The 10,261-nt window shown below is 61.6% G+C and overlaps 1 protein-coding gene across 2 annotated transcripts; it reads left to right on the top strand.

The window, feature by feature from the left end:
- The first annotated feature begins 199 nt into the window (after positions 1 to 199).
- Positions 200 to 9,699, top strand: Sgsh (N-sulfoglucosamine sulfohydrolase). 2 transcript variants are annotated; one of them, XM_042669986.1, is made up of 8 exons: positions 200 to 307; positions 2,228 to 2,388; positions 4,884 to 4,989; positions 5,271 to 5,421; positions 5,698 to 5,854; positions 6,151 to 6,232; positions 7,463 to 7,666; positions 8,545 to 9,699. In XM_042669986.1, the coding sequence occupies exons 1-8, from the start codon at positions 208 to 210 to the stop codon at positions 9,102 to 9,104; spliced, it is 1,521 nt and encodes a 506-aa protein (XP_042525920.1). In that variant the 5' UTR covers positions 200 to 207; the 3' UTR covers positions 9,105 to 9,699. The 2 variants fall into 2 exon arrangements, with proteins under 2 accessions (XP_042525920.1, XP_042525921.1); XM_042669987.1 differs by having other exon boundaries at positions 8,823 to 9,078.
- Positions 9,700 to 10,261: the final 562 nt, after the last annotated feature.

Genomic DNA, 10,261 nt, shown 5'->3' with positions numbered 1-10,261 from the left:
CCGCGGGAATCCTGCAGCGGGCGGGGCTCCCCGGGCACGTGACGCGGCCAGGATTTGGGGGCGGGACCCAGCGGGCACGTGGTGTCGGGGGCGGAGCCGTGGGCGGGGCCTGGCGGACACGTCATCTGGGGCGGGGCCTGGCGCGCTCGTGACGTGGGGGCGGGGCCGAGCCGGGGCGGGCGTCGCTGTCCTGCGCGCGGAGCCGCCATGCGCCGCCCGGGGCTCGCCGGCTGCGCGCTGCTGCTGCTGCTGCGGCTGGGGCTGGGGCTCTGCCGCGCGCGCCGCCGGAACGTGCTGCTGATCCTCGGTGAGTGCCGCCCCCGGGGCCGCCTGCCGCTGCCCCGCCCGAGGCCGCTGCGCGGTCCCCCTGCGGACCGGGGCGGGGGTCAGCCCGCACCCCGCGCGCCCTGGCCGACCCGCACCCCAGCCCCACCCAGCGCGCCTGGCTCTGCCGTCGGGGCGGCCCGGGCCCGTCAGCGCCACCTCCTGTCTTCAGCTCCCCGGAGCGGCCTGTGGCCCTCGGCCTCCCCCCTTCCCCTGGAACCCCAACTTCTTCGAGCGCCCCAGCGCTCCCAGGACTTCCTGTTCGGGTGACAGAGCGGGGCTGGGGGCCTCCGGACCTCTGCCTGACCCCCACTTTCTGGTTCACTGTGGCCTCTGGACGGCTTTAGCCTGCTTGTCACACACACACACGCACACGCACCCTCAGCTTCCAGGGGCCCTTGTGAAAGTCCTTCCATTCTTCCAGACCTTTCCAGAGCCAGTCTGGAACAGGATGAATGCTAGAACTTTCCAGAGGCCAAGACATGCAGCCCCAGCTTTTGCCCTGACGTAGCTTAGGCTGCTGTCACCAAGAGGCACGACCCCGGCCTCCTCGCATTGCTGGAGACAGGCAAGGTGGGGTTTGGTGAGGCCCCCCTCTTGGCTTGCAAATGGCCTGCTCCATGGTCTCCTCAGGGAGCTGGGGAAAGCCACCATCCTCCTTGTCCCAGCCCCGCCCTCAAAGCCTCACCCCACCTTCAGAAAAGACCCCAGCAGGTGAATTCTGGGAAGACACAGTTCCATGTAAGGCAGGAGCCAAGTGCTGAGACTCCCCAAAGTAGACTTCGCTAGGGCCTGCCACAAGATGCACCCCGAATGGCCGGACCCCAGCACCCCACCCCTTGCTTGCTCTGTGGTCATGAGCCCAGTGGCTCCAGCTGGGCGGGGGCAGTCATCCCCCCTGAGGCTGACCAGCCCTCTCTCTGTTCAGTGTCTGTGAGGGGGGCAGAACGTTGTTCTGAGAGTTCCCACTGATTTCCGGGGGACAGGGGGGCCCTGGCATACTGGGGCCCTGGCCCCAGAGCAGAGTGAAGCAGCTTGGCGTGGCTTTAGGAGCTGAGAGGCCCACCCCCTTTCCCTGCTGCCCAGCTGTGTGATCGTGGGCACTGCGCCTCGCCCCTTCTCTCTGGCTTTGTTTACTTCACAGGGTGGCATGGGGAAATTCTCCAGGTCTTTGGCAGGGGACTGTGCCGGGCAGCAGTGAGGGGCAGGGGTGGGCAGTGTCCTGGGCACACCTCTCCCAGCAGCTGCCTGGGCAGTTTTTGCAGAGCCTGGAACTGACCAGTAGTGTGGCCACCTGCTAGCATGCCTGTCGAGGTAGCACAGCAGCTGGGTTTCGTTCCTGCTTGAATCCCGTGTCCGCTTGTGTTCATGGACTCACTCGAGGATCACGTGCTGTGCACCAAGCCTGCGGGGTCATGGCTCCTGCATGCTGAGTCCACCCAGGTTTCATGCTGCCTGGGTGTCTGCCCGTCTGTCCACAGCCCAATCTCCTGCCTGGTGTCATTTGTCCCCTGCTCAGGTATCTGTCCACGGCTGCCTCCCCGTTCTGAGCATTGCTGGCCCGTGCCTCTGCAGCAGCCTCCCCTGCTCCTTCCTGCTATGTCTCGTGTGTACAAGTGTGTGTGTGTGTGTGTGTGTGTGTGTGTGTGAACTCAGGACCTCCCACTCTGGCTTGGCTTTTTTGCTCAACGCTGGTACTCTTCCACTTGAGCCACACCTCCACTTCTAGCTTTTTGCTGCTTAATTGAAGATCAGAGTCTCACAGACAGATCTGCCTGGGCTGGCTTTAAACCTTGCCCCTCAAATCTCAGCCTCGTGAAGTCATTAGGATTAAGGGCGTGAGCCGCTGGGGCCCGCTGTGTCTCAGGATCCCAGCCCACGCCTCTGTCTCCACCTTCCTCAGCCGACGATGGGGGCTTTGAAAGCGGTGCCTACAACAACAGCGCCATCTCCACCCCTCACCTGGACGCCCTGGCCCGGCGCAGCCTCCTCTTCCGCAACGCCTTCACCTCGGTCAGCAGCTGCTCTCCCAGCCGCGCCAGCCTGCTCACCGGCCTGCCGCAGGTGAGGACATCCTCTGGGAGGAGGGGGCGGGGAGGACCCAGGCCACGGCTGCGGCCTCGCCAAGGGCGGAGGAGGGTTCTGACCCCTCACCTCCCCGCAGAGCTGCTCCGCTGCTCCCTGTTGCCTTCAGCACATAGCTTCCTGCTCCGTGTCTCGGTTTCCTGGTCTGTGCCGCGGAGGGGACAACAGGATGTCACAGGGTCATTGTGGGCACCCACTGAGCATGGCTTCGTGGGTAGAACGCTTGCACACGCGCTGTGTACAGCCCTTGTCACCTTACGTCTTGGCAGTGGCCACCAGGCACCCTTACCATCATCATTATCGTTACCATTATGATTATTATTGCAAATATATGATAGAGATGTCATCATTGCCTCCTTTTTTTTTCTTCTGTCGGTCATGGGACTTGAACTCTGGGCCTGGGCGCTGTCCCTCAGCTCTTCAACTCAAGGCCAGTGCTCTACCTGTTAAGCCACAGCGCCACTTTTGGTTTTCTAGAGATTTATTGGAGATAAGAGTCTCACAGACTTTCCTGCCTGGGCTGGCTTTGAACTGAGATCCATAGACCTTAGCCTCCTGAATAGGATTATAGATGTGAACCACCGGTGCCCAGTATCTTTGCCATTTTTTTTTTTGGGGGTCCGGTCTTGGGGCCTGAACTCTGGGCCTGGGCGCTATCCCTCAGCTCTTCAGCTCAAGGCTAGCACTCTACCACTTGAGCCACAGCACCACTTCCAGCTTTTTTCTTTTTGCTTATGTGGTGCTGAGGAATCGAATCCAGAGCCTCAGACATGCAAGGCAAGCGCTCTACCACTGAGCCGCCTTCCCAGCCCTATCTTTGCCATTTTTTTTTGTTGTTGGTCGTGGGGCTTGAACTCTGGGCTTGGGCGCTGTCCTTGTGTTCTTCAGCTCAAGGCGAGCGCTCTATCGCTTGAGCCACAGCACCACTTATGGTTTTCTAGCAGTTTATTGGAGACGAGAGTCTCACGAACTATCCTGCCCGGGCTGGCTTTGAACCGTGATCCTCAGATCTCAGCCTCCTGAGTAGCTAGGATTACAGGCATGAGCCACTGGCACCTGGCTATCTTTGCCATTTTTAAGTGCACTTTGGCTGGTCTTAAGCAGGTTCACAGGGCTGTCAGCCCATACTTCACCTCCAATTTTTCTTTTCTTTTTCTATTTTTTTTTTTTTGTCAGTCGTGGGGCTTGAACTCTGGGCCTGGGCGCTGTCCCTCAGCTCTTCAGCTCAAGGCGAGCACTCTACTGCTTGAGCCACAGCACCACTTCTGGTTCTAGTGGTTTATTGGAGATAAGAGTCCCATGGACTTTCTTGCCTGTGCTGGCTTTGAACCGTGATCTTCAGATCTCAGCCTCCTGAGTAGGATGACAGGCGTGAGCTACCGGCGCCCGGCTCACCTCCTTCCCCAACTCAAATTCTGCACCCATTAAACAATGACCCCATCCCTGCCCCTGTCCACGGGAGCGAGCTCCATTCTGCTTTGTCTCTAAGTCCAACTGCTCCAGGGACCACCCCTGAGGGAAATCATACGGTGTTTACCCCTTGTTGTCTTACTGAGTTAGTATCTTCAAGGTTTATTCATGGCATAGCTATATCAGAGCATCCGTTCTTTTATTTCATTATTTCATTACTTAAGTATGTCTGTACTGGGGCTTGAACTCAGGGTCTGGGTTTTATCGCTTAGCTTTTCTGCTCAAGGCTGGCACTTTGCCTCTTTCTTTTTCTTTCTTTCTTTTTTCTTTTTTTGCTGGTTGTGGGGCCTGAACTCTGGCCCTGGGCGCTGTCCCTCAGCTCTTCAGCTCAAGGCGAGCACTCTGTCACTTGAGCCACAGCGCCACTTCTGGCATTTTCTGCTGAGGAGTCGAAATAGGGCCTCATGCATGCAAGGCAAGCACTCTACCACTGAGCCACCTTCCTGGCCCCGCACTTTACCTCTTAGGCCACAGCTCTGCTTCTGGCTTTTTGGGCGGTTAATTGGAGATAAGAGTCTCAGGGAAGCCAGGAGCTGGTGGCTCATGCCTGCCTGTAATCCTAGCTATTTAGAAGGCTGAGATCTGAGGATCTCAGTTCAAAGCCAGCGCAGGCAGGAAAGTCCATGAGACTCTTATCTCCAATAAACCACTAGAAAACTGGAAGTGGCACTCTGGCTCAAGTGGTAGAGTGCTGGCCTTGAGCTGAAGAGCGGAGAGACAGTGCCCAAGCCCAGAGTTCAAGCCCCACGACCGACAAAAAAGAGTCTCAGGGACTTTCTTCCTTGGAATGGCTTCAAACCATGATCCTCAGATCTCAGCCTCCTGCGCAGCTAGGAGGACAGGTGTGAGGCACCAGCTCAAGTGGTAAACCGCTGGCCTAGAGTAAAAAGGCCGTGGACAGCACTCAGGCCCTGTGTTCAAGTTCCTAGTAATGGCACAAAAGAAGGGCTGGAGTGGAGGTGGGTGAGGGGCAGGGGCCCCGCCTCACGCACTCCTGTCTGCAGCATCAGAACGGCATGTACGGGTTGCACCAGGACGTGCACCACTTCAGCTCCTTCGACAAGGTGCGGAGCCTGCCGCTGCTGCTCAGCCAGGCCGGCGTGCGCACAGGTGGGTGAGGCCTGCGGCGTGAGGGAGGGTGTGGGGGTACGGGCCCCTGGCCCCTGCGGCGTGAGGGTGGGTGCGGGGGTACGGGCCCTGGCCCCTCCTGGAGCCCGCCCGCTCAGGGCTGGGAGGACCGAGCGCTCAGGGCGGCCTGCCCTGAGCCCTCGTCCCCAGGACCTGGACCTGCGCCACCTGTGGTCTGCAGCCTTCCACCCGCCGCTGCCGCCGCTCTTGGGGCTCAGGATGAGAAGGGATGGAGAACCCTGGACCCTCTCCCCCGCCCGCAGGCATCATCGGGAAGAAGCACGTGGGGCCGGAGACCGTGTACCCGTTCGACTTCGCGTACACGGAGGAGAACAGCTCTGTGCTCCAGGTGGGGCGGAATATCACGAGGATTAAGCTGCTAGTGCGGAGATTCCTGCAGACCCAGGACGACCGGTACGGGGAAGAGGGGCCGCCGCCTCCTCCCAGCAGGGCCGGACCCAGCCTTGAACCAGGACTCCCCGGATGGCCGGGAGGGAGGGCAGGGAGAAGATTCCAGATGCTCCAGTGAGTACTTGGGGTCGTGGGGGCAGTGAGGGAAACAGGAAGACTTTGAGACAGGCAGGAATGGACAAAGCTGTGCGTGGGGCTGTCCAGGCTAGAGAGTCAGTGTGTGGGCCGAGCCGGCCACACGACCCCCGACCTTGATGTGCGCCCCTCCCCCACATCCAGGCCCTTCTTCCTCTACGTGGCCTTCCACGACCCCCACCGCTGTGGGCACTCCCAGCCCCAGTACGGAGCCTTCTGTGAGAAGTTCGGGAATGGGGAGCGCGGCATGGGGCGCATCCCGGACTGGACACCCCAGACCTACGACCCACAGGACGTGCTGGTAGGAGGGACCCTTGCTGCACTTCCAAGACGCCCTCTGGCACCGTCCCTAAGGCCCTCCCCCAGCCCCCAGCCTTGGCCCACCGCGTGGGAGGGGACCCCAGTACTTACTAGGCCTGGGCGTCCTCTATGGGGCTGCAGAGAGACACCTCCAGAATGCAGCCCCTCGGGCCAGTCTGTCCTCAGGAGCAAGGTGGTGCCTGACCCTGGCAAGAAGGCTGGCATTCCACCTCCTACCCAAGTTCACGGGCAGCTCCCTTCCCCAGGCCTCTCTCCCATTCTGCTGTGCCCTCCCAGGTGCCGTACTTTATCCCCGACACACCAGCAGCCCGAGCCGACCTGGCTGCCCAGTATACGACCATCGGCAGGATGGACCAAGGTGGGTTCCGAGGACCAGGCCCCTCAAGGAGCTCTCTGGGCCCAGCCCAGGTGGGCGCCCCTGTGGCAGTGTGAGCAGGTGGGCAGGCCCCGCTGGGCTGAGCCAAGCAGGCTACACTCAGGCAGCCCTGTGCCCTGCGGGTCACCAGCTGTGCTGAAGAACTGCGCTGGGCCGGGCCGGGTCCTGCGGCTGCCCTTAGGGACGACCCCAGTGCGCTTCAGCAGTGGGATTGTGAAAAGGCTGTGGGATGGGGGGTTGGATCTAGATGTACTGACGCAGAACTTGCGTTAGTGTTTGTGGCTGACACCAGGGGCTTCACACAGCAGAAGTTTTATTCTCGAGGTATGGAGGCCAGGAGTTTGGAGGGAAGACCGGTCCTGCCTCTGCAGCTTCTAGGCTGGGGAAGCATGGCATCCCCCGGCTTGTGGCCACATCGCCGCAGCCAGCTTTATACGGCATCTCTGTGTGCGTCTCCCCTTCCTAAGAGCACCCTTACCTCAGCACTGGATACATGGCCCACTTGGAGACTTGGGAATGATCACACCCTGAGTTCCTCACCTTCCGCCTGCAAAGTCTTTTCCAGATTAGGTCAGATTTAGAGGTACCAGCGAATGTACCTCTGGGGGGAGGCTGACCTCCTTGATGAGGAGGTCGGTACCTTGCATCACGCCCCTGTTGGTGTGGCGAATGACAGCGGCCCCGGGAAGCGGGTGTGGAGAAGATGCCGTCCTCAGCCTCTTCCCAAGCTGTCCATTTGGGGGTTTGAACTTGAAATTTAAAAGCAGAAGGGACTGGGAAGGTGGCTCAGTGGTAGAGCGCTTGCCTTGCATGCATGAGGCCCTGGGTTCAATTCCTCAGCACCACATAAGCAGAAAAAGCCACAAGTGGCGCTGTGGCTCAAGTGGTAGAGCGCTAGCCTTGAGCTGAAGAGCTGAGGGACAGCGCCCAGGCCCGGAGTTCAGGCCCCATGACCGGATCCAGAAATAAAAATAAATAAAAAATAAAAGCAGACGCACAGAAAGCTGTGGGAGCGGCGGCAGCTGAGGGCTGTTGAGGGATGGGCAGCACCCTGGGGCTCTGGGAAGGGCTCCAGGATGGGGTGGGGTTGCAGGTAGTTGCCTGGGCTGGCAGGAAGGACCACTGGGTGCTTTAAGGCACACAGAGTGCAGTGGCTAGGCGGCAGGATGGTCAGCAGGCCGGAGGAGCTGACACCCCCCGCTCCGCCCCCAGGGATCGGACTTGTGCTCCAGGAGCTGGGCAGCGCTGGGGTCCTAAACGACACACTGGTCATGTTCACGTCAGACAACGGGATCCCCTTCCCCAGCGGGAGGACCAACCTGTACCGCCCCGGGACTGCTGAGCCCCTGCTGGTGTCGTCTCCGGAGCACCGGCACCGCTGGGGCCAGGTCAGCGAGGCCTTCGTGAGCCTCCTAGGTACGTACGGACGCCTCCGCCCACCACGTCCGGGGGCCGTCCCCTGCCAGGTGTGGTTGCGCTCTGGTGAAGGCATCACGGGGCGGGCCACGGGGGAAGGCATGGCACAGGCAAGCTTTCGAGTCTCCAGACGTGGGCCTGCCACGTTCGGACGTGGTGCCAGTGCTGGTGCCCAGGGACCACACTCAGAGAACACCTGCCTCCCTGGCCCTGCTCGTCTCTGCCTCTGTATCCCCCCCCACACACACACACAGAGCTGTGGGTGCGAGAACTGTGAAGGACCGGTGGGGGTGGCCCTGCGCCTTCCCCCGCCCTGCCCACGCCTGGAGGAGCTTCCGGTGGCTGACTGGGCTGTGAGCCGGGGTTCCTCCTAGCTCGGAGCCCTCCTCTCTTTGGCCCCAAACTCTGAGCTCAGGAGCTCCGGCAGGCCCTCCTTCCCTGAGGCACATCCAACCAGTAGGAGTTTTGTTTTTTTGTTTTTTGTCGGTCGTGGAGCCTGAACTCAAGCCTGGGCGCTGTCCCTCAGCTCTTCAGCTCAAGACGAGCACTCTACCACTTGAGCCACAGCGCCACTTGCAGCTTTTTCTGTTTATGTGGTGCTGAGGAATCGAACCCAGGGCCTCATGCATGCAAGGCAAGTGCTCTACCACTGAGCCACCTTCCCAGCCGCCTGTAGGAGTTCTAAAGACCCTAAGTAGGAGCCAGCCAGGGCCTCTGGGCATACTGTGCATGCCATGGACGGTCTCATGGCCCAGCAATGACCGGCCAGCGCCCAGGGCACGCTGCCCCGCCGGCGATGTCTGGCCTTCGGGTTCTGGAGTGGCTCAGGCCACGCTCCGTGCCCCGCGGGTCCTGGCTGACACGTGGTTTCTTTCCAGACCTCACTCCTACCATCCTGGATTGGTTCTCCATCCCCTACCCCAGCTACGCCATTTTTGGCTCCAGGACCATCCAGCTCACGGGCCGGTCCCTGCTGCCGGCGCTGCAAGAGGAGCCCGCTTGGGCCACGGTCTTCGGCAGCCAGAGCCACCACGAGGTGACCATGTCCTACCCCATGCGCTCGGTGCTGCACGGCCACTTCCGCCTGGTGCACAACCTGCACTTCAAGATGCCCTTCCCCATCGACCAGGACTTCTACGTCTCGCCCACCTTCCAGGACCTCCTGAACCGAACCGTGGCAGGCCGGCCCACGGGCTGGTACAAGGACCTCCACCAGTACTACTACCGCGCCCGCTGGGAGCTCTACGACAGCAGCCAGGACCCCCACGAGACGCAGAACCTGGCCGCCGACCCGCGCCTCGCGCCGGTGCTGCAGGCGCTTAGAGCCCGGCTGGCCAAGTGGCAGTGGGAGACGCACGACCCCTGGGTGTGCGCGCCCGACGGCGTGCTGGAGGACAGGCTCGCCCCGCGGTGCCAGCCTCTCCACAACGAGCTGTGACCTGCCGCCGGGTGCCTGCTCCCGCCCTGCCCTCCTCCCGGGGTCACGGCTGCGTCCCCCTGGCGCTGCCTCCCCCCAGCGCTGCCTCCCCGGCCGAGGACTGGCTGTGCTGGCATCCGAGCTGTGTCCTGGCAGGGAGGGGGGTGTCTGGGGACTATGGAGACGGGGCGGGAACCCGGGTTCCCTCTAGCCTGTGTGTTCCCAGCCCACAAGGAGCCTGGGACGTCCCGCAGCCCCCACGGGCAGTGGCCGCTTTTACCAACCTTGGTCCCTAGGAAAAGGCTCTGCCCGGCCCACAGCTTGCTCCTGCTGCCGCCTTGCCCCATCCCCAATCCCAGGCCTCGCCTGCCCACCACCCCCAATCCCAGGCCACCCCTGCCCACGTAGCATTTTCCTGGATTCTTGGTGGTCTTTCTGAGGGTGAGGCCGAGTTCTACCCTTCTTCATGTGACACCAGCGCCGCGTTCACATCGGCCCTGTCCCCTCCCACCACTGGCCCCCCCCCATCTGCTCTGTAGTGGGGGATGGGGAGGCGGCAGGCCACGGGCCACCATGGGACAAAAGCTTTTTATTTTAGTAAAATACGCAGGAATTCCTTTTTTGGACTCACTTGTGACGGCAGCAAGCTGAAGCGCAGGGCCTCCTGGTCCAGGCTGCTGTCCGAGTGACATTTGGTCACTCGGTCCCAAGAGGCAAGGGGTGGGGGAGGGGAGCGTGGCCCCGTGGCCTGGGGTGAAGATCCTGGCCCCCAAGAAGCTCCCTGGCCCTTGTCCTATTGTCCTAACAGCCTGCATGTGGGGGGCAGGGCACACTGGCCACAGGCCACGTGCTACGTCACTAAATCCCAGTGTGCCACAGGAATGCCCCTGCAGGTGAGCACACTGGCGTCTGACGGAGGGGCTCCGGGGCCACAGGAGCTGAGAAAGGCCATCTGGGGCCGTGGGGGGGTTCTTGTCTGCCGTGGGTTGGAACGCATCCTCGGCTGCCTTCTGAGGTGAGAGGCGTCACAGGATCGGGTGCGTATCCCATTATCCCTCATCCGGGCCCCAGCCAGCATGGCCGCGTCCCGGGGCTACATCCCAAGGGAGGCCGCGGCCGGGGAGACAGTTTACTCTGACGGAGCTGTGGTGAGGTTCCGGCGTGGCCTGCTCACGGTG

Source organism: Dipodomys spectabilis, unplaced genomic scaffold (genome assembly GCF_019054845.1).
Source record: "Dipodomys spectabilis isolate Male_0828 unplaced genomic scaffold, ASM1905484v1 ptg000512l, whole genome shotgun sequence".
Lineage (NCBI taxonomy): Eukaryota > Metazoa > Chordata > Mammalia > Rodentia > Heteromyidae > Dipodomys > Dipodomys spectabilis.
The sequence above is the reverse complement of the archived record's forward strand: the minus strand, read 5'-3'. Positions and strand labels throughout refer to the sequence as shown.